Here is a 23,368-nt window from a genome sequence, read left to right on the forward strand (position 1 = left end):
TTTCATAAATTAGCTAAAAGATAAGATCAAATATCAGTCTTTTGAAGATGCATAATAGATATTACTGTAGAAATGGTATGAAAGAACTGACAGTGATTGAAACCATCATTTTCTAAATAATCACTTCTTGTTGGAAACATTGGAAACTGCAAAAATCGGCCTGAGAAATATTAAACAAAACGCTCCACATAGAATAAAACTAACCTGCAGTAAAATATGTTAGTAAGTAGAATGTGATTGAAGATTTAAACTTCTTGTGAAAATTTCATATATAAAATTTGAATTGGGAAATTTTGCGTTGGTACATAAAAATGGTCTCAAAATCAAAATTGTAACAATAATATATAGTCAAAAATAATTGGACTACCTTCATGGTAAGACTTAAACAGAACTAATAATAGAATACAGTTGAAAAAATTGTAAATGATTTGACCATGCACTATAGGAAATTGATCAAGAAATCAAATTAACAAAGTTTGCTCTGGAAAATACTTTATTAACAGTAATTCATCTAGGTTAAGTCTTTGTGGCTAAGGTGTTTGTGTTTCTAAAGACAACCTCAAAACCTTGTTGGGGGTCGAAGTGTCAGGGCCAAAACAGCAGAATCAAAACATCCTACTCAGCAGCAGGATCTGGGTCGAGAGCTCAGGAGAGAGAGAGAGAGCAAGACCGAGAGTGCTGAAGTAGAGACCTAGGTCTAGAAGTCTCTAACAAGCATGTGAAATTTGAACCTTGGGTATGGATGAGCTCTTTCAGGAGAGGAGAGAGTATGGGAGCCAAGGAATCCCCAAGCTAATTGCGATGTGTTAATGAGAAAGAGGATGATGATTTTCTTTTTTCTCTCAAGGCTATACTCTTCCAAGCAGCAACATTTAGCATTGACTTTAATATTTTTAAACTCTTCTAAGTTATGGCCTGTCTCCATATTCAAGAAAATGTGGAATGCTATGAAACTGAAATTGTGCATTTCAGAGTGTACGCATGGCAATCCCATTGTCCTGATGCCCAGAGGTCAACTTAAGTGTGATCCAGATGTACCATATTTTGGACCATATTGAACATCTACTCGTCCTACCTGTATTGTTGTCTGTAAAAAGAAATTTAGTCTGTTTATCTTTTAGTTCTTTGATAGAATAAAGCTCTTCTGGATGCCTGCAAAACATCAGCCAGATTTTATATACCTAAGGCATGTACCACTTCGAAAAGTCCATCTCTTCACAGTTATTCAGATGAGTTGCCTTGGCCTTTTGTGGATAATAAAAGTTTCAAGAGCTGCTATTGTCTTTCCCATGATGGTAAGAAACTTTTAAGTCCACTTTTTTTTTTCTCCTCCTCTGATTTTCTGCTTTGGAAACACATAAAACTGAAATTGGAACAATAGAGTCATTTTGAACTATTATTGGAAACCATGGCATAAACTTGAGTTACTAACACTAGTGACTAAGATAGAGTTTGAGATTATATATGAATTTCAGTGATTCATATTAGTTTTGTCTCTATCATTCTGAATATTCACAGTGGTCTGAATTAATTGAAGTTAGGTAGAAAAATGTAAACTTTGAAAATGTAGCATTGAAGATGTAGCACTAGCAAATCTGAAAAACTAGGGGGATTTTAAAATTAAATTTTATGAAATATTTCATATAAATTTCAAATACTGCATTCAAATACTGAATTTGAGTGACTATAAATAATTTAAAATATTATCACAGATAAGAATGGTTTAATGTTCATTAAAATAATGCAAATTATTAATTACATCTATCAAAGGAAACAATCCAATATATTTTGTAGGGCTTTTTTTTTTTTTTTTTTTAATGGCCTCTTTAAGAGACTCCTTTACTGGGCAAAATCAGAGCTGTTATTCTGGGGATGTGGTAAGAAAAGGAACTGAAGGATGCAAAGGTACAGTGTCTCATACACACATGACTTCAAGTGCCACTTTAATCTCAGTCTTAATTGAAATTGACTTGTTTCCATCAAGAACCAAAGCTACATCTCCCATTTTAATTTTTTCCCTGTTTTAAACTATCTTACTGTTTACTTCAGGTGTTAGCTCTGGTATTTGTGAGAAAATTGATGGACTTTCTGTTTACAAAACGGGAACTCAGCTGGTTGGATGATTTAATGCCCGAGAGTAAGAAAAAGAAACTAGAAGATGCTGAAAAAGAAGTAAGTCTGAGCAAAATCAGTATCTTATAAAGAGACAAAAAAGGAGCACTTGCATAGTAACAGCTCTTTGCAAAATCAATCCCATGTTTATATTTAGATAGTTAGCAGTTACTAACAACCACAGGTGGATTATTAATGTTTGGAGGGTTAATGTTTAAAATCATAAACTTGAAACTTGATCACAGACCTTACATGAGAAAACCAAACCCTAGTGAAATAAGCAAACACTTTGTACTTCATTATCCTCCAAATTGTAAGCTTTGCTTTTCTATTCCCTCCCTTGTGGATGGTAGAACCTTACTGATGCTTAACTATTTCCAAGTTATGGTCCCGCAATGACTGCTTTTTGGTTGAATATGTGAGAAGGAAAAAAAGAGATATTAGTCCTCTTGGTATTTTTCTAAGGAACTAAGTTTTAATGGAAAGATCCTAATTCTAATTAAAATATATAATTAGGGGTTTTTTTTTTTTTTGAAATAGATTAAATGCTTACACTGATCTGACCTGCTTTCAAAGTGATTTAAGATTGAGTAAATGTGATTTGAGAGAGTTTGGGATTTAATTACTTCCTTGGACTACTGATTTATCCTATTCTGTTTCATGTGTTAAGACCATTTGTTTTAAGTTTTATGGCATATTTGAAGTTCATATGTAAGTCTGGGTCTCTTTTGAAGGCTAGTAATCATAACATTAAAAATATTTTCTATAAAAACTACAAAGTATAAATGAAAAAAAAAAAAAAGACCAGTATACTATCTACCAAAATGATTGAGCCCATAGATTATAAAACATAAGAACAAAATTTCCATTTCTTTCATCTGGAAAGAAAATATTTGGTAAGAATTGTGCATTATTTTTTCCACCATTTCTTCTACTAGGCAGTCAGTAAATGTACTCAGTTTCCTATCTACAGCATAATTTCTCAAGCCAAGGTTTTATTCCTCTCTCCTTTGGGGAATTTGTTTGCAAACATTTCAATGGTTTTAATTTTTCCTCAGTCATTAGTTAAAGTCAGACTAGGCCCCAAAGTCTAGTGAAATTTCTGCTCAGATGTTTTTACAAATATGGGCTGCTTTTCCATGGTCTCCCATTGCTGACAATGGATCCCCGCTTTAGAGATTGATCATAATGATGTACCTTAATTTTGAATGATTATTTTAATTTTTCCAAATAATGTAGAATGAATACTTAAAATCATACTTCTAGTAATATTAATACAACATTGAAATATCATATTATAAAATTGTCATTTTTCTTAAGTTTTCTCTTTGATATCTTCTTATTTATGAGAGATTAAAAAAAATTTTTTAAACATTTATTTGTTTTTGAGAGACAGAGCATGAGAAGGGGAGGGGCAGAGAAAGAGGGAGACACAGAATCTGAAGCAGGCTCCAGGCTCTGAGCTGTCAGCACAGAGTCTGAAGTGGGGCGAGATCATGATCTGAGCTGATGTGGGATACTTAACCGACTGAGCCACCCAGGTGCCCCTAATTATAAGAGATTTGTTTTTTAAATGTATTTATTTGTTTTGAGAGAGAGAGAGACAAGAGTGCAAACAAGGGAGGGGCAGAGAGAGAGGGAGAGAGAGAATCCCCAGCAGGCTCTGCACTGTTAGCACAGAGCCAGATGGGGGGCTTGATCTCACAAACCATGAGATCATGACCTGACTGAACTGAGATTAAAAGGTGCTTAACCTACTGAGCTACCCAGGTGCCCCTAACTATGAAAGGTTTTTAAAAACAATGCCTTAAAAAAATAAAAATAAAAAAAAAAATAAAAACAATGCCTTAAGTATGATATTGCATTTTAGGGCTTAAGTAAAGGTTTGGCCTCCTCCTCAGATAGGATTCAAGAAAAATATGACAGAATTTGGTATAAATTAAATGTAAATAAGATGGACACTGGAATATAAAAATTCAAAAGGCTTAAATTATCCATACTTGATGTAATTAAAATTATTCAGCAATTATTCTTGAAAACAATACCCAAAAAAGTTTAAATTCCAAAGAAGATGATTTTGAATATAAAACCCTTTGACCATGAGCTTTTTCTGAGTCTTTCTGATAATGAGAATGATATTAAGTATATTAAAACAGTAACTTCTAAATGTAGTTTTGCTTTACTTTCTTGCTTTGATTTCGAATGTCTCCACTACCTCCATAGAGAAAGTTAGCAACAGCCCCAGCCATATAATCATCTCTTTCAGAGCGTACTCCTTAGGCCTTACCATACCACGGAGCATCCTTGCTGTTCTAGAACTTTGTAAAATGAGAAGTTGTATAATGTATATATCACATATATTATATTTAATTTTCTCTCCTTTTGTCATTTAAAGAAAAGTTTAGATTCTCCCTTATTTCCACTGCTCAGAACCTCTCCTGAAGCTGCATATATATGGTGTGGTATAAATGTGTGCCAGATACCATTTTGGAATTTATTAATCTCAGCTAGAAAAAGACCCTATTTAATAAGCTTCCAACCTTTTTACATTATAGGCCCACTGTATTCCAATGGGTGTTTACTATTTTTTGATTATGAAGATAAATATTTTAGAGGTAATCAAATATTACTAAATTTCTCAGACTCCATGTCTTCCAAAAGGATACAAAAATAGATTAAAGATTTATTGAGGCAAATTTGTCCTTGTATCCTTCAGATCAGAGTATGAGAAAAAGTGGGGGAAATGCCTTGCAATAATACATTAATCAGGCAGATTTACAGACCTTTAAAGTCTCAAATAGATTAATATAATGATGCTTTCATGCGAATCTCAGTGCATGGAAAGAAACAAGAGAATCAGTAATACAGTGAAGAAATAATTCATAATTTAATTATATTAAAATACAGTTCTGACCAATGCAAAGAAAGGTAATTCTCCATCCAACAAGTGGAGAGAGAAAAGGAAGTTTAAAGATGTTCACCTTCTAACTTGGAATTAGTTATTAAACGTGTATGATTAGTATAGAGAACGGGAAAATTTTAAGAAGGATTTAAGAAGGATTTAACCAACTTAAATTCTGGTTGATTTTCTATTTGATCACCCAGATCTCGGTATTTCATTTTCTTGAGGCTATGGACTCCACTGAAGGATCTCATCTTCTTACTGTGGCATCTTATACCAAGGCCCAGTCTTCCAAGAAATTGTGCATTCAGGTGGTAAACGGACAAGTTCTCCAGAAATGCTGCATTTCTGCAATTGCTCAAATTAATTGAGTAACTTTGATTGTGATCTGGAAAGATGGTAAATAGCAGAAAATGTTCAGCTCCCTGAGACTTGAATTTAAAGTAGGCTCACCTTTTGTCCTTTTGATGATAGTTACAAGCTTGTACCTTTATGCTCTAGGGTTTTCTTATCAGTAGCCCGCTTCTGGTCTTATGGCATTGAGAAAACATTAGTTTGACCTTAAAATTCAATAATGAGTTAAGCAGAATAAATAGCTACACAGGCCAGTCCAAGGTCGCAGAGCTTCTGTTCCAAATTTTCATGTACTTCATGCATATGCATATGCATATGCTTCAGTTTTTAGAAAGAAAGGATTATAATCAGGATAGAAATGAATATTGGAACCCTGACATTTTGCACATTGCTCTGTGTAAAGGGAAGACTGCAGAATCAAATTCTGGATGTCCAAATGTGCTCAGAGTACCAACATGCCTTCCTTTCTACTTAAATATTCTCTAGGACATTGTACACATTTGACAAAAGGGCTGCTGTTAAAAGCAGAAAGCCCCAGCAGAATGTTTGCTCCTGGGTGGGGGCAGAAGGCAGTTAATGTTAGATAAATCCTGGAAATCCAGCTCTGGGCAGTGATCATGATATTGACACTTCTTGGTTTATGGGAGGTTCACTCTAACATATATGCTATGGGAATAAAACAAGAGGCAAGTGAGAATTGTGATCTGTATGAAGAAGGATCATGAGCAAGGCCAAGAAGATGCAAAAAACAAACTAAGAACAAGTGCAGTTAAACAAATTACAGAGCAGATCTTACTGCTAAGAAAGATGAGAATTGGTTGTGGATTTGGGAAACATGGCCTAATTATTACACAGGCAAATGTTATTTGTAATTGAATCTTAGAGTGAGGCAAGCATATTCTTCTTCCTCAAGCAGTGATTTTTTCAAAGTGTCATCCTAGGACCTCTGCTGCATCAGCCAACACCAGGCAACTTCTTAGAAATGCACATTCTTGGACCATACTCCAGACCTATTGAATCAAAACTCTGCAGATCGGTCCAAAAATCTGTATTAACCAGACATCCGGGTCATTCTGCTGCATGCTAAAATTTGAGATAAGGCCTTTTCTAAAACCACAGTATCTGGTTCTCCAGAATATAATCTTCTAAATCCAAGGTTCCACTATCGAAATTTCTGAATTTTGTAATAATTTAGGTAAGTCACTTAGAGATACTGAAGCAAATATTCTGATGAAAAATATATGTTGCATCCAATTATTTATGTAAAATTGTATATAGACTATACCTTTAGCTTTCATTGTTGAAGTGAGTAGTTGTATGTAATGGCTCTTCTATCTGTTGGAAATTTTAATACATAGCTCTTAGAAATGTCAAGTTTTATGGTTTTCAGAGTTTGTGTGTGTGTGTGTGTGTGTGTGTGTGTGTGTGTGTGTGTGTGTGTAATGTTTGCAGCATTTTCTATTCTATTAGTAATCAAAGAAGAAAATGGTCTGACACTTCTTATGTCCTGTAGACTTTGTTTTCCTTTTGGATAAACTAAAGGGGTCAGACTTGATCACTAAAGTCGCTTCCATTTTTTGAGATCTATGAATTCTAAAATTAATGAATATTTTCTCTAATATTCTAGCCATCTTTGTGAACACTGGCTCTCTGCTTTGTTTGTACTTTGAGCTTCTTGGGGGTTCTTACATAGATATAGACTTTGCATGAGAAGTGGATATAGTGAAGATGCTACCTATTTCACTAAAGGTAGCATCGAGCATTTTGTCATGATACACAAATTATTTTTTATGCTATCACAAAATATAACTCCGATTCATACATCCTACTAATCAAAACATACCACATTTTAACTCCAATTTTGTTTTCCACTCGGCACAGGCCTTTGGCTCAGGCCAGTCTGGTTGTTCATTGTCATACAAACACATCTTATTTATTTCTACTTTTTATTCTTGGCCTGCACTGTTTCTAGAGTTTCTTCCTTTCTTCTATTAAACTGATCAAATAAGACTGGCTCAGATACTACTTCCTCTCTTCTTGTATTTTTAAAAAAAATTTTTTTTTTCAACATTTATTTATTTTTTGGGACAGAGAGAGACAGAGCATGAACGGGGGAGGGGCAGAGAGAGAGGGAGACACAGAATCGGAAACAAGCTCCAGGCTCTGAGCCATCAGCCCAGAGCCCGACGCGGGGCTTGAACTCACGGACCGCAAGATCGTGACCTGGCTGAAGTCGGACGCTTAACCGACTGCGCCACCCAGGCGCCCCTCTTCTTGTATTTTTTTTACAATGACCCTTCTCATCCTCTGAGAGTAGAGTGTCTGTCTCTTTGTTGCTGTATCGCGGGCACCTAGCAGACTGCTGTCATGTAGGTTATGCTTAATACATATTTGACAAATGGATTCGTGAATGGCTCCCGGATTTTCCACTGTGTGCCTTGCACATAATACATGCTCAGTAAATGTTTGAGTGCTATAAATTAGATTCATTGTTTTAACTCCCAATTTTCCTGCCTTTTACTGGATATAGCATTGACTATCTTTCAGCAATTCAGTATCTGACAAATGCTTTGACTATCTTAGTGAAAAGAGAGCATTCAAATCACAGCATGAGTAGCCCTTTAGTCAAACTGGCAAAACCCTTCAGATGTCTTTGGGTCAACTTTGATCATCACCCTTTACTATCTTCACCATGTTGTAGAATTCAGCATATTTTTTGAGGGACCCCGTATGAGCGGAGTGCTGAATGGAACTCATTTCAAGGTTCTTCTGACTTACAAGTAGCACTTAGCTGGGTGCTCTCACTCTCTGTTCCTGTACGATTGAGATAAACTAGGTTGTCATTGTCGTGACGGCCAATGCCTGATTTGACTGTTCCTCCCCAGAAAGTCTCAGATTTTTGGCTTCCTCACAGCGCTGCCTGGGATGCAGCCGGCCCTCTGTCCCTGGGCTCGGGGGCCCACCCAGCTTCCTTCTGGCACCCAAGGCAGCGGCTGCTCTGCCACCCCTTTTCTTCAGATAAGCATGGCTTGGAAATGCTATCTTTAGAGGTGATGAGTTTTTGTTTGGATAGAATTATGACTAGTATAAAGCCCACACATGCTAACAAGCCACAGAGTGCAAAATAATTATTGAAAGCAATTGGAGAGAAAAGTGGAAAATCATCTGAGGAAAAAACAAAATTGTTCCCAAAGCTTTGGTCCAATTTTTGGCTGTTACGTTCAATCTTGAGCCCTCGTTTTCTGCTGCCAGGTAACCCGAGCGCTGGTGACGCTGTTCCTCTCTTCTGCTTTTTGAATGGTACTCTTTATTAAACCTTTCGACACGCCTTCCTGACATTTGATTCCGAGTTAGTCAGAAAACATACGATATGCCAAGCTTACCTTTCAGTGGACAAGGAGAGAATTGCATTTTGTTTGTATCTTGGTTTTACTTAAATAGCATTTGGGATCACTGACTGTTTTCTCTGTATGTCCTTCCATGTGCATTAAGGTAATGTTTTCTATAGCAGAAGTAAACTTTTTTACCTGCAAGAATACATATGCTCTGTCCATGGCCTCAGTGTTGTGCATATAAGTTAATATGACATATGTATTATGTTCCATATATAGTGACTAACCCATTTGCAAGGCATGCCTTCTTCCAGGCAGCAGATTAACTCTGCTCAAATGCTAAAATGTGTAATTTCCAACCAATGGTTGCTGTCTACTCATTTCGAATTAGTTTTAATAGTCCTTCCATTGACAAGAGAAATAGGCATAATACACAAGTAGTAAAGTACATCAGATGAATCTTAAAAGAACAAATGTCCCTGAGGAACAAGAGAGAAAGAGAATAGGATTAGTTCCTGTAATGCAAGGGAGAAACAGACACGTGCATTAGTACCACAGAGTATAAATGTAGCATAGGGTTTTTGGTTGGGGGTGTGGGTGGGAACTTATAAGTAGAGAAGTAGCAGAGACATGTACTCTCTGGCCTCTCCATTAGTACACCACAGAGACTGGGCATAGATATCTGTATGCAGGGTGGATAAGGTCCCAGCGGAGGGGAGCGTGCCTTGGTCAGTAGATTGGATGTGTACAGAGAGCATTCCAAGAGTGAAAATGAGACCTGCCCCCACATTACATTTCATAGTCATAGGTTAGCTGAATAGGCTCTAGATGGAAAACACTGTATCTTTAAGTAACGAGAAATATGACAAGGGCTCTTCAGATGAAGCAGCATTCAACTTGAGGCCAGGGTCCGTATATTGAGGATAATGTTAGGAACAGCCGTGCCTGCCAGAAATGACATCAGCCAAAGATCAAGTCTTTCTGGAAGCTGACTTAGATCAGGCAACCTACTGCTAAGCCTCCAGGCCCACCCTATTTTCTCTCTTCAGTTCCCATTTGGTCAAGAAATCATCTAGCTCTCCACCTCTAACTTAAAAATTCCATTTCTATATTACGCAGCCACAAAAAAGGAATAAAATCTTGCTATTTGGGACAACATGGATAGACCTAGACGGTAGTATACTAAGTGAAAAAAGCCAGACTAAGACAGACAAATGCCATATGATTTCATTCATATGTGGAATCTAGAACACAGAACAAATGAATAAACAAACAAAAAGCGGAATCAACTATAAATACAGAGAACAAACTGATGGTTGCCAGAGGGAAGGGGTAGGGGACGGGCAAAATAAGTGAAGGGGAGTGGGAGATACAGATTTCCAATTACGGAATGAACAAGTCACAGGATAAAAGGCACAGCTCAGGGAATATAGTCAATGATCCTATAATAGTGTTGTATGGTGACAGATGGTAGGTACATTTGTGAGCACAGCATAACATATAGGGATGTAGGGATGTTGAGTCACTACGTGTACACTTGAAACTAGTAGCCTCGTGTCTCAACTGGACTCAAATAAAACAATAAATACAATAGAATAAATAAAATTCCATTTTTGGACTTAGAACCAATGATTCTAACATCTTGAAATGGCCCCACATTGTTCTCTGAACTTAAGCATTGGTAATTGACTCATTTGAAGAATAAATGCATTAAATAGAAGCTGCAATCTACAGATAAGTAAAATATTTTGGTGGATAGAAAAAGGTTGATAACATTATTGAAAACTAAACCAGGATATTTTATTTTATTATTTTTGTATTGTTTATTTTTGAGACAGAGAGAGATGGAGCACGAGCAGGGGAGGGGCAGAGAGAGGGGGAGATACAGAATCCGAAGCAGGCTCCAGGCTCTGAGCCGTCAGCACAGAGCCTGACACGGGGCTTGAATTCACGAACCATGAGATTATGACCAGAGCCGAAGTTGGATACTTAACTGACTGAGCCACCCAGGCTCCCCTAAACCAGGACATTTTAATATGGTAGCATAAGGTTATCTTTATCATAAAGATATGCTTTTAAAGTGTTATAGATGAAGAAATGATTATATGAAATATCCCTACTTGTTGGGGAAGGGTAGGTTATTGTCATTGTAAGAAGAAATCTGAGTCAAAACTAAAGCCTAAGATGTGCCTAGTGGAAAACACACCTGTGTTTGGTCCATACAGGAAGGCATCTTCTCCTGTCTCTTTCCAAATCTCTAGAGCAGGAGTTCTCAAAGTGTAGTCCTTAGACCAGCATAATCAGCATCACCTGGAAAGTCACTGGAAAAGGTAAATTCTTGGGCCCTACTCCAGACCCACTGAATCAGAGACTCTGGAGGTGGGGCCTGGTAATCTGTATATTTTTTAAAGCCCTCTACGTGATTCTGATGTAAAATAAAGTTTGAGAACCACCTCTCTAAATACATCCTCATTCCCTTCTAACAGAGCATTCTGGGAATGTAATGTACACTTTATAACAATGAAAACAATTACATTACCCGTACTCTTTTCCTTTTAAAATGTAGATTATTTTGAAAAATCTGCTTGGAAATTAACCACGTTTTACATTGAGTGACATGAAGGAGATTGTTGTTAGCATTTAAATTACTTTGTGGTAGGAGACTCTCATTAATTACTTATGTTCTTGGTAGCTGATACTTTATCGAAAGGACCTGTGCTAGCATTAATAAATGCAAACAAAGTGGAAGGTCCTGAGGTTAATGAGATAGTGAAACATTAATCTGTGTTTCTTCTTTAATGTAAAATGGAGATTCATCAGGTTCACTTTGTATGTTTTACATTTGTCTTTCCAGGAAGAACAAAGTATGCTAGCTATGGAAGATGAGGGCACAGTACAGCTCCCATTGGAAGGGCACTATAGGTAAGATACGCGTGGAAAAGCACACCACTTGGAGTCATGAAACGTGTTGTTGTATACTTTACTTAAGAATTGTGAACTGTGTGCATTCCTACAAAGGTTTGTTGAAGCTGTGTTAGAATAGAAAGAAATGGAAGTAGGACTTAGATTACCCTGTCCTAGAACTAAGTTCTGACACTGGTAGCTGCGTGAGTAGGGGCAAGTGGCTGAAAATGAAGGGGGGCAGGGGACTGTTGTCTGAAGTCTTTTATTCTCATATTTTATAATGTATACAAAAGCTCTAAAAGTATCAGTTGAAGACTGGTCAAGATTCAATTCCAGGATAAATGAGCTAGGTATTCACTAAATTGATCACTGGTAGATGTTTGAACTCTGGGAAGTTACCCCTAAAAAATGGCACTTCCAAAGAGATGATCTATTTCCTGAGTTCAAGGATTCACATCTACCAGCCATTTTAGGAAGTATTTATGTAACTCTTCCAAAATATGCCTATCTTCTTTATGCACAAAGACATAACAAAAGAATGCAAATGCCTGTGAGTTATAATAAAAACTTAAAAACGTATCTGGCCAAAAATTACATACAGATATATAGATATTGAAGCACTTAAGGATAATTTAAGACCATGCCAATAAAAAAGCAGAGAAAACTTTTCCCTCTGGAAAGAATTTATCATAGTATTTACCAAAAATTTGGAAAAATCTTCTAGATCTTCAGGGTCTGACTGTAAAATCACATTACCTAGGTTTTTAAAATATAATTATCTACCACCTAAACATGAGAAGACATTTTATCTTTTTTAAAACTGTATGTAAGTTTTAAAATCCTGTTGATTGTTTCATTGAATCAATAAATTCCCACGTGTGTTTTGTAGATAGATACTTGGTCTCATGTGGTACCCGTCTCAAAAGGATTCTTTGGTTAAATAAATTTCCATACCACATTTCCATTTGGAGATTCATAGTGTATATTGGCATATTAAAGAATCTAAGTAGTGCTGTATGTTTTTTTTTTAAGTTTAATTTTCTTTAATCAGAATTTTCTTTTCCTTTTTTTTAAGTTTATTTTTATTTATTTTGAGAGAGAGAGAGAGAGAGAGCGAGCGCGCGCGCATATGGGGGAGGGGCAGAGAGAGAGGGAGACAGAATCCCAAGCACACTTCACTCTGTGAGCATAGAGCCCAATGGGGGCTCAAACTCATGAACCCTGAGATCATGACCTGAGCTGAAGTCAAGAATCAGACTGAGCCAGCCAGGCTCCCCAATCCAGTATTTTCTAAACTCTTCGGCTTACAAGGCTCTTTGTCACATAATATTGTGAAAAACATGTATTCCATATGACATTCTTTTGGAAACTGGTTGATTTCATGCTTTGAGTTACTAGGGGCTGCTGGATTTGAGGAACTAAAAAGAACACATGTCCAGACTGGGAAGGGAGGGACCCTGTGAGACCCAAGGTTTTGCTCCAGACCTTTGGTGTCTCTCTAAAAAAGTCTAATTTGTTGCCGTCTGTGAACAACCACTGATGAGGGTCATGTGAGGTCAGCCTAGGATTTCTATAGAAGGTGGTTTTTTTTCACAGCAGGGTATCTTTTCCTCATGCAGTAAGGAGAGTGCTCTTTTCTCACTTGAAACTTTCTTTGACTTGGCCTATAATTTATCTCTGCTTCTATTTGGTTGTGTTTCTAGCCCTGGGAATATTTTAGAGAATTCTGGACATCACTTAAAATTGGTGCCATTTTAAAATGCAAACAAAGCACCCAGCATTGTACGCGCCCTGATATTGAAGGCCTTTCTAGTCATTTGGAAAGATATCTGCCAAATACACAGACTGCCTTCATTTATTCAACCAGTATTTATTGAGTGGGCACCAAGTGTCAGGCCCTGCTTGACTCTTGGGGAAACAGTAGCAGATGAATGGTCAAGAATCGTCATCCTCATAAAACTTATATTCAAGTAGAATAGAGGTGGGGGGGGCAAAAAATAAAGGCACAAGTAATATGGGATAGTGTTTTAGATGGTGAAAAGTGCAATAAAAACAAGAAGCAAAAGAGGATGAGGGTACTCTGAGTGGATGGAAATAGAAATTTTATTTTATTTTTTTAAGTTTATTTATTTTGAGGGGGGGGAGAGAGAGAGAGAGAGAAAGAGAGTGGGGGAGGGGCAGAGAGAGAGAGAGAATCCCAAGCAGACTCCACACTGTCAGTGCAGACCTGACGTGGGGCTTGAATTCACAAACAGATTATACCTGAGCTGAAACCAAGAGTTGGACAGTTAACTGGCTGAACGACTCAGGTGGCCCAGAAGTTTTAAATACAGTAGTCAGCAAAGGCCTGAGTAGGTGACATTTAAACAAAGGAGGGAAAGAGTTGTACCATGTAAAGGAACATCATAGGCAGAAGGCAGGACAAATACGAGGCCCTGAGGCAGCAAGCCCAGAGTGTTCCAGAATAGTCGGGAGACCACTGCTTGTGGCCAGAGTAGAAGGAGCAGGGCTGTAATGGCAGGAGATGAACTTGGAGGGTGAGGGCAGGGACAGAGCCTATGGTCCACCTACCAGGCTTTCTCTGTCTTTTTAATGTTTGTTTGTTTGTTTGTTTATTTTGAGAGAGAGAGAGACAGACAGACAGAAAGCAGGGGAGAGGCAGAAAGAGAGAGACAGAGAATCCCAAGCAGGCTCCATGCTGTCAGCATAGAGCACAATGAAGGGCTCGAACTCACAAACAGCAAGTGACCTGAGCTAAAACCAAGAGTCAGATGCTTAACTGACTGAGCCACCCAGGCACCCCTACCAGGCTTTTTTTTCTGAGTGTGTGAGAGCCACTGTAGAGTCCGAGCAGGAGACTGAAGTTGATTTGCTCGGCTACGAATGTAGGGGCAAGAGCCCAAGCAATAAACACACAGAAACTCATCTCTGTAATTTGAAATGAATTAGGAGAACTCTAGCCAAAACCAGTGTCTATATAACTAGAATCTTTTGTTGAGATGTTTGTTTTTCATAGATTTTAAAAAAATAATTGAGGGGCGCCTGGGTGGCGCAGTCGGTTAAGCGTCCGACTTCAGCCAGGTCACGATCTCGCGGTCCGTGGGTTCGAGCCCTGCGTCAGGCTCTGGGCTGATGGCTCAGAGCCTGGAGCCTGTTTCTGATTCTGTGTCTCCCTCTCTCTCTGCCCCTCCCCCGTTCATGCTCTGTCTCTCTCTGTCCCAAAAATAAATAAACGTTGAAAAAAAAAATTAAAAAAAAAATTGAGAGAACTATTTACTTCTTAATTTTTAACCGTGAAAAATACTGTACAAAGGTATAAGACTGTCCTATATTTAGTTTCTATCACTAGATAACTGCAATTACTTAATTTTTTAAATTTCATTTTGGGTAAACTCCTATCTAGAGATGATCCATCTGTGATCAATATCTCCGATGAAATGTCAAAGACTGCCTTGTGGAGGAACCTTCTGATGACTGCCGATAACTCAAAAGATAAGGAGTCAAGCTTTCCTTCTAAAAGGTTTGAATTCCAAAATAATGTGAATTTGTACTGATTCCAATCATTTTATGACATGAATCTATTAGGGAAAGAATAGTATTGGCTTCCATTGAATTTAGGTCTAAAATATTACAGAAAACTCTTTTTAAAAGTAGGCAGAAATTGTAATTGGCACATTTGTTGGCATGTTTTTCAACATCTCCCTTTCAGATTAAAAGCTTATTCCAAAACTATGACAGTGGGGAGAATGGTGCTGTAAATGAGTCCCAATGCAGGCCACTTTCGGACATTCATTTGGCCTACTCTTTTGCAATAAAGTTCCATTATATTCACTCATCACCCACTTCCCAGAACCCTCTTAGATATCTGCCCACATTTTGCACTCCCCCATTGTCCTTTCTTAAGCCCCATATGCACATGTAATGGTGATTTTGCACTTAGTATATTTCCAGGTTCCTGTTCCAACTCCCTGAAAATCTTCCCTAACTTCCTTACTCCAAAACTTTCAGCTCCAGAAAGTTCTATGCATTCATATTTCTCTGTATGCAAACATTACAAACCACTCCTATAGTTGTGGATGCTAAGTTGTAAATGCATGCTGGGGAAGAGTGTGTCCTTAAATATGAAGAGTCATCACAGGATTTCCAACTGAATTTTCCAGAATTTATAAGCGTTCAAACCATCCAGTCTTCTTAGATACTGATCTGAAGAAAAATCTCTGTGTTATGCTAATAGCTCTTCTTATTAAAGAGTGATTGAGGGATTTGGGACAGTGTTTAGTTATTAAGTTCCTTTATTTTCATGACCTTAAATTAACTTTTTCTACTTAATTTTTATATTACATTTTTGTCATAAGCTCCCCTTCCTAATCACTCTAGAAGCTGATTCCCCAAAGGTAAGACCCTCTCCCTCAAACCTATTCCTTGGTTGTATTTCCTGTGTTAAATGGTGTCTTCTAGAAACCTGGTCAGCCTATGTTCTCTGTGTGAGTTTTGGGGAGGCAAAAGACATGGAAAGGCTTGGGCTTAGATCCAGTATCGGACTGAGTGTTTATGGTGTTCCTATAACTACTCAGCTCTTTAAGAAGGTTGGAAGCTTGAGTGAACTTTTTTTCCTACATGACTTACACGAATACATCATATATAAATCAACAAATCGCACAGCACCATATTTAGTGATGACATCAAATTTCTATATTGGAAAAAAAGAAAATTTATCCTTGAATTAAGAAATTGCAAAGCTGGGAGCTTCCATTTATGCACCACATGCTTCCAAACCTGCAAGCTTTATCTGGCTTCATGAGAAATATTTGGAAACATGGGCTCAGAAAAGATGATACATTAGACTTACAGAATATCTCTTGTTGCTGGTTTTTGTCACCCCAAAATGGCATGCTGCTTCAATGTCATCTCTATCCCAAAAAGACAAACAGTGGATGTGCACAGTCTTCTCATCCCAGAAATCTGGAATTAGTCACCTCTCTCTCTCTCTCTCTCTTTCTCTCTCTCTCTCTTTCTCTCTCCCTCCCTCCCTCCCCCTCTCCCTCCCTCTCCTTCCCTCCCCCTCTCCCTCTCTCCATTCTTAACAACTACTTCTAACACTTAGTCCAAAGGAGGTTAATATAAGTTACTCAGTAGGCTCCCTCAAAGACTTCTGATTGATGTTTTCTGCCTTGTAACAGGGCTTTAAAATCTTCATGTATTTCTTTGCTTGGCTCAAACAGAAGTCATATTTTATTCTAAAACATGCTTTATCTTCCTTCCCCAAAGATCCCCGCTACAGTCTGATAGAGTCATCCTCACAGTAATTCTGTTTTGGTCTTGGAAGAAAATCAGAATTATGAGAAGGGTAATTTCTTAAACCCATTGAAATATGTGCTTATGGACTCGTTCACATTAAAAATATGGCATTTCTCTGATTTTTTTTAAAAAAATGGGAACTCCAGGTTTATGAGCTCAAAATAAAATGCCAGCCATGAGAATATGTAGAAAATTTGAGACAACCAACTTATAGATTGCTTTTCTTCCTGTACTAAATGGAGCCATAGTACAAACTCCTTCTCTGCTTTTCTTTGGTTCAAGCAAAAAATTTTATGTCATAGTATTTTAGGTACTCCTTAAAGTAAATAGTATAGTCAGGTGATGCTTTTCACCACACAAAAAACTAGTTGTTGTAAAACAATGTAGTGTGCTTTAAGCAGGTTCGGTTTTAATTAGGACCATCCTTTATATTTTGATACAACCACTTGTTTCTTACTCTTTGTTTTTATTTTTATTTTTGTTTACATTTATTTATTTTTGAGAGACAGAGTACAAGTGGGGGGAGAGGCAGAGAGAGAATGAGACACAGAATCTGATGCAGGCTCCAGACTCTGAACTGTCAGCACAGAGCCCAATGTGGGGCTCGAACTCCCAAACCATGAGATCATGACCTGAGCCAAAGTTGGATGCTTAACCAACTGAGCCACCCAGGCACCCCTGTTTCTTACTCTTTGAACATACCTTCCTCCTAACATGAGATTCAAACTATTGTGCAATGAAAGTTTACCTTTAGATGGATTGTCTGTAGCTTTCCATGTGAAAAATTCCTCTTGGTTAATGGTTAATGTCTTTCATCTTTATAACAGTGAAACTTGGCAGAGTGTGTGGCTTCCAGAAATCCAAAAACCACCAACACTAATAACAACAATACCCTCCCAAAGCCATTGCTTTTTCATGGTGTGTCTGTTGAAGGTATTGAAATCTGATGACCAAGAACTCTAACAGTGTTGTGCCTACTAGAGTATCTCTTGGTGCATAAAACTAAACTAAACTAAACTAAACCCAAACCTGAAGACCCATTTACCAGGGTCTGTATCTCTTGAGGCCTAAGTTGGCTTCCTTGCAGTTTTTGACACGGCCCCTCTCCTTATTCTCCATCCTGTCCCTTGCTATTGGTCCTGTATGCCTATTAAAGAAGCTTAGATACCTTTCCACAGTGTAGTTGGGAATAGCACTTGTATTTTATCCATCATTTCATCCACTGTTCGTTGTCAACAATATTTTATCTCGCCTGATTGAAAGAAGGATATCAGAACTCACTGAAAATTTGACCACATCTGCAGGATGTCTAATTTGATCCTTGTTCAACAGTGCTGCGCATACATGTGACAAGGTCCTCTGTGGCTTCTTGAACTGGATTGGCAGAAATAGGTCTCGTTAAAAACCACACATTGCATCAGAATAGGCGAACAACTAACACTGAGATTGACATTTCTTGGGAAGCTACCTGGCAACATTAGGAAAAACAGTGCTTGGTGTTGCCTTGGTGGCAGAGGCTAGGCTCTGGGACCATCTTCTCTGCTCCCCTCTGGCCGCCCACTTCCACCACCTTCTTCTATCCTGGATTCTCCTCCTTTGCTGTGATTTCCTAGGCCTGTGCCCTGTCATGACTTCTTGGTAAATGTTGTTTGCAACAACTATTTTGGTGTGATCGAAACATAACAGTTTCATAGATCACTAGTTGGCAGCATGAAGGTAGCGGGTCATGTTCTGCTCTCTCCTGAAATATTATTTCTTTAGATTTTAAAATGTGACTCCTCCAGGGCAGGGCACTGTCTCATCTGTCTTGTATCCCTTGGTCTTTGCAGAGTACCTGGTACCCAACAGCTATGTAATATGTATCTACTGCAATAGCACATCATAGATGTGCTACATATTTAGTAAATATGTATATTTATTACAATGAAAGTTTAGAACTTATTGGAATCGTGAAAAATGAAAGTAACAAGGAAATAAAGACAGTAATAGGCATACAGTAAGAAGATGGGTTCAAGTCAATAGTATTTTTCATAGAAGTTTTGAGCTGGTTATAAAATTTCTGCTTTATAAGTTTGTTGAAATCTGACACCAAAACCACCAGTTTTAGAGAGGGAAAAAAGCCCTGATCATTTAATCGGTTATTGTTTTGTAACCAAACAACCAGTAGGACCAAAGCAGGACATCAGGAAGAAGCATTATCTGTGAATTAAGTCAACATTCTGAATCTTTTCTCACCACTTGGTGACTAATAGTGCCACTGGGAATGTGCTCATTTATAAAAAGCTTATGGAACTTAGCATTATGCACACAGGAACCGTGCCAGTGTGTCTGCATCCCTAGGGTCTCCTACAGATGGGCTCTTGTAGTCTATCTTTCAAAAGATAGGGCCCCACTGCGATTGAGAATGCCAGCTTCAGAATCCTGGCCTTCGAGCTACCAGAGAATTTGGGGACTCATATAGTTCAAATTTACAGATGAGGAAACCAAGCCGCAGAGAGATTAAACAACTAGTCCGAGGTCACAGAGTTCCTTCTTGGCTTCCGGAAACTGAACCTAACCTTCCAGTTCCAAGTCCAGGCTTCCTCCGCTGCCCCATGCCTTCCCTTTTTCACTGGCTTTGTCTGGCGGAAGAGAAGAGACGAGGAGCCAGGTAAAGCCCAAGGAAAAGTTAATTTGAAAAGTAGGATAGCAGCCACTTGTCATATGAAAGGCACTTAAAGTAGAAGGAAGTGAGTCATGCAGATAGAGGAGTTAAAAATACAGAGTTAAGGCTCTCAACACATCATGTGCACACTGTCATCTCTTCTTGTGGAAGGAGAAAAGACAAGGGAGAAAAGTTGCTTTGCTCTGACCTGTAAGTAGTGCGTGCTGAGAAGTGTGGCAGGCATAAACCCGGGTGCCATAGACGCTCGCTCACACCAGCTCGCAGTGCTGGCAGCGTGCCACGGACGGCAGAAGCTGCAGCACTTCTTACCTGATGGCGCCGGGTGGTGGTGACAACTGAGAAGGGCTGTTTCGAGCTTGAATTGGAGGAAAAGCAATTTGAAAAACACACTCGTAGAATGTGTCTAAGTTGTTGACCACTAAGAGAGCTGCGCAGGAGGCCGCATAGAAAGGGGGGGTGGGGTGGGGAGGAGGCTTTAACTGTCGCTTTATTACTTGGAGAAGAGTTCTAAAACCAAGGGTTTCCCCACTGTCAACTATCTCATAAATTTAGGTTAAGGGGAGAAGTGGCCAGTGAAAGTGTGTGGGTTCTTCCAGCTCGGGGCCCCAGAGGCCAGTTGCCACTCACCCCTTGTATCAGTGGCAGGGAAGGACAGGAGAGGCCCCAGGTGGGGGCAACGCTGCCCTGTGCTGGGGGTCACTGGGGAGTAAGCCATTCTGTGCATCCCCCGCCCCTGCCCCGAAGCCTGTATTCTTGCTGTGAGCTTCTCGCACGTGAGCACACTGTTTGAGTTTTCCATGAAAACTGTCAACATGAGAGTAGGAAAAGTGATCTTTGGGAAAATACCAAAAAAATACCCCATGAAGACAGAAGTGGTAGAGTTTTGTTACCAGCTTGCCCGCTAATAAGGTTAATTGGATAGCAGATAAAAAAACAGAAGTCACTTGGGAATGAGTTCATTACAGAAGCAGTGAGGTAAAACATTGTTCCTCTGATGGACAGGGTGACGGTCAGTCTGCACAGGTGTGTGGAGGGCAGCGTGTGGGGTGACTGCCTCCCCGATGACAGTGGAGATGTGTCTTTCCAACAGACCATGACATAGTTCTCACCAAAAATCAGGATCCAGTCTGTGCACAAAGGATGAGCCACTCGAGCGAGCCCTGAAATACCTACCGTGACATCTCTTTGGTGTCATTATGATGTCAGTGCTTTCTTCAGATGGGGGCAGGACTGGCATTTTCAACAATTAGCAGTAATTCCTTTGCCCAAATGAGGACCATGGTATTAATCTTGCATGCTTTTGGAACTGTTTAAAAATGTCTGATTTTTGTGTTTTAGTTACTGTTGTTTGAATTTCTCCCTTTCTGCAGTTCTTGGTTTCCATCTCACCGAGTGCAGGGGGTTGTAATTGTTGCTATCTAGCTATGCTTCGCAGCATGAAAGAGCAATGCTAAGGGCCCATGTGGTACTTTGGGGCTGATGGGTTTTGTGTCTGAGCAAGCAGACCTCACAGTCTCCGTGCTGGATCGCAGTAATACATCTCTCCTTTTCTTCCCCCTGTAGCACTGAAAGCCGAAAAGAGAAGAAAGCGGACTCAGGGAAAGGTGTTGACAGGGAGACTTGTCTATGACTTGATCTTCAATTTATTTTTTACATATATATGAGAAGAGCACCACAATTATTAATAAAACTGCTTTGATCATGTATTGTAAATTCTGTCTCTCATCCCAAATCCACCTTCACACTGTAAGTAGTGCAATAATTTGTTTCATTTCTGTGTTTAAACTTCTGAACAGTGAGATACCCTTGTGAGCATATACAATAGCTAATGCAAGAATCTGTGTGCTCCTTGCTGTATGTTAGACATTTGTAAACACTGGATTCTCATCGTTGGTTTTATGAGAGCAATAGCTTTCTTAAAGAGATGTCATATTTACCTAGTTTGTATTTTCCTACTTTAGTGACCTGAAGCTACCTGGTCATTTCATTCAGAAGAATTTTGAAAGGTAGTCTTACTTCTTTTTATTTTTTTATAGCTTAGCGTTAGTGACTTCTTTCAGAAGACCCCAATCAAAAAGTTTGTTTGGAAACATTTTTTAATAATTGTATTTATGCATTTCCTTGATTTATTACGATACATTTAATACGTAAGAGTTTATATATCTAACTAACACTTAAAGTCATTTGAAAAAATACATAGAACCTGTTCACAACTTGTTTAAAAGAATCAGAAACTAATGCAAGGAGTCAAGTAGTGGTCGGTTAGTGATTCAGGTTGTGATTACACCATCAAATACTAGGCTTGTATGAAATACTTCCGGAAAACTTTGTAAGTTTTGTGAGATTTTCAGTATAAATCTTTATCAGAAATATGCTGTTAAATTTCTCTCCCATTAAAAACAAATGTTTTCCAAATAAACCTATTATACACACTCGTGGAAGGCCACATGGTGAATCCTTGTACGTGAAATTTCACTCCCCAGTTACTCTGCTGCTAAAGGTCACGTACTGCTTAATGCTGCTTCTGAATCATGTTCTAATGTTAGGCTGACAGGTCTCCAACTGTAATTTTTTCCTTCTGCAAAGCTCTTTTCCACTTTTTAATTGAATGCATGTTGTAGAAAAATAATCTTTTAAATGAAAATTTCAGATTCTGTTTGAGAGGGTTCTGTAGATATTTCAGTCCATCTGAAAGAATCCATTTTTACTGAGCTTGTACAAGAGGAAGCAAAGTTAAGAATTTCCGAGCATTACTAAAAATACAGTATTTCATTTCTTTTTAGATGAATGTGAAGTTAATAAAGATGGAATCTTATAGTGCTCTTGTTTCCTAAGAATCACCAGTGATCACCAACCTTATAATCTGCGGTGTTCTATTTTACAATAATTCAGAGCCCTGTGGCTTTTCCAAACTATTAATTACATATTTTGTGTATAACTGCATATGAAGAGTGAGAAAAAAATCCTCTTGTGATTAAGCTTGTGAGGGAAATTTAAAAAACCCAACAAAGCTTCCATTAGGTTCAACATTTTGATACTTTCTGAAAATTCCTCTCACAGTCTTTTGAGGAGCCATCTCTTTTACGGAACAGAAACCTAAAAACATATACAGATAATTTGCAGTTAATAAAATCTGTGTTTATAAATGCCAAGGAAAAACACAGAAATTTTCCATTCCAAATGTGTTGCCTTTGTGTGTTTTATAATACAGATACTACATTGTAAACATTCCCATTGTTTTATGATTTAGACTAGCTCTGCATGCCAGTCAGTCCTAAAAGCAGCCTCCTAGTGTTTTAATACATTAATAACCATTCTGTTACAAATGATCATAGTGAATTTAGACCTTCACATGATCACTTATTTGAATAAGCAATCATATCCAATGAAATTCTGTATTTCTGAGTATTTTTATAGTTATTTTGTTCTCGTGTGAATTTTAATGCTCTATGTCAATCCTAATATTTTGAAATCATATAAAATATAAGAAAAAAATGTAGTGTTATATATTTCCTTCTAATCTCCTCAGATTCCTGGTCAAAATTACTGAATATCTTGAATGTAATTTATTGCAAAGTTCAAGTAATGTGTAAATGTGACTAGGATATTGTGTTTTTCACAACTAAGAAATGTTATGTGGAAATAAATATTTATCCTAATTAATTTCCTTGCACATTTTAAATTGTGATGCAAAGTGTCTTGTCTTTTTTCTCCTTAGTGTTAGTCAGTAAATCGATGTAGAACATTTTGATTGTTTGAACGTAATATTTAAGTTTAAACACCCCTGTGAAGAAAATTTGG

At 38.1% G+C, this 23,368-nt stretch overlaps 1 protein-coding gene across 7 annotated transcripts in view; it reads left to right on the plus strand.

Annotated features, from left to right (window-relative positions):
- The window catches only part of SLC4A10 (solute carrier family 4 member 10), a 300,561-nt gene extending 277,312 nt beyond the window's left edge, over positions 1 to 23,249 (plus strand). For 5 of the 7 annotated variants that reach the window (XM_025912673.2, XM_025912675.2, XM_086718748.1 and 2 more), the window contains 5 exons: positions 1,122 to 1,295; positions 2,050 to 2,172; positions 11,555 to 11,622; positions 15,008 to 15,124; positions 21,131 to 23,249. In XM_025912673.2, the coding sequence (XP_025768458.1) occupies positions 1,122 to 1,295; positions 2,050 to 2,172; positions 11,555 to 11,622; positions 15,008 to 15,124; positions 21,131 to 21,197 (549 nt within the window). In that variant the 3' untranslated portion in view covers positions 21,198 to 23,249. Of the gene's footprint in view, positions 1 to 1,121; positions 1,296 to 2,049; positions 2,173 to 11,554; positions 11,623 to 15,007; positions 15,125 to 15,959; positions 15,999 to 21,130 lie in introns of all 7 variants that reach the window. The other 2 variants (XM_086718749.1, XM_086718750.1) reach the window with 2 other exon arrangements.
- Positions 23,250 to 23,368: the final 119 nt, after the last annotated feature.

Source organism: Puma concolor, chromosome C1 (genome assembly GCF_028749965.1).
Source record: "Puma concolor isolate L17-30 chromosome C1, mPumCon1.1.hap2, whole genome shotgun sequence".
Taxonomy (NCBI): Eukaryota; Metazoa; Chordata; class Mammalia; order Carnivora; family Felidae; genus Puma; species Puma concolor.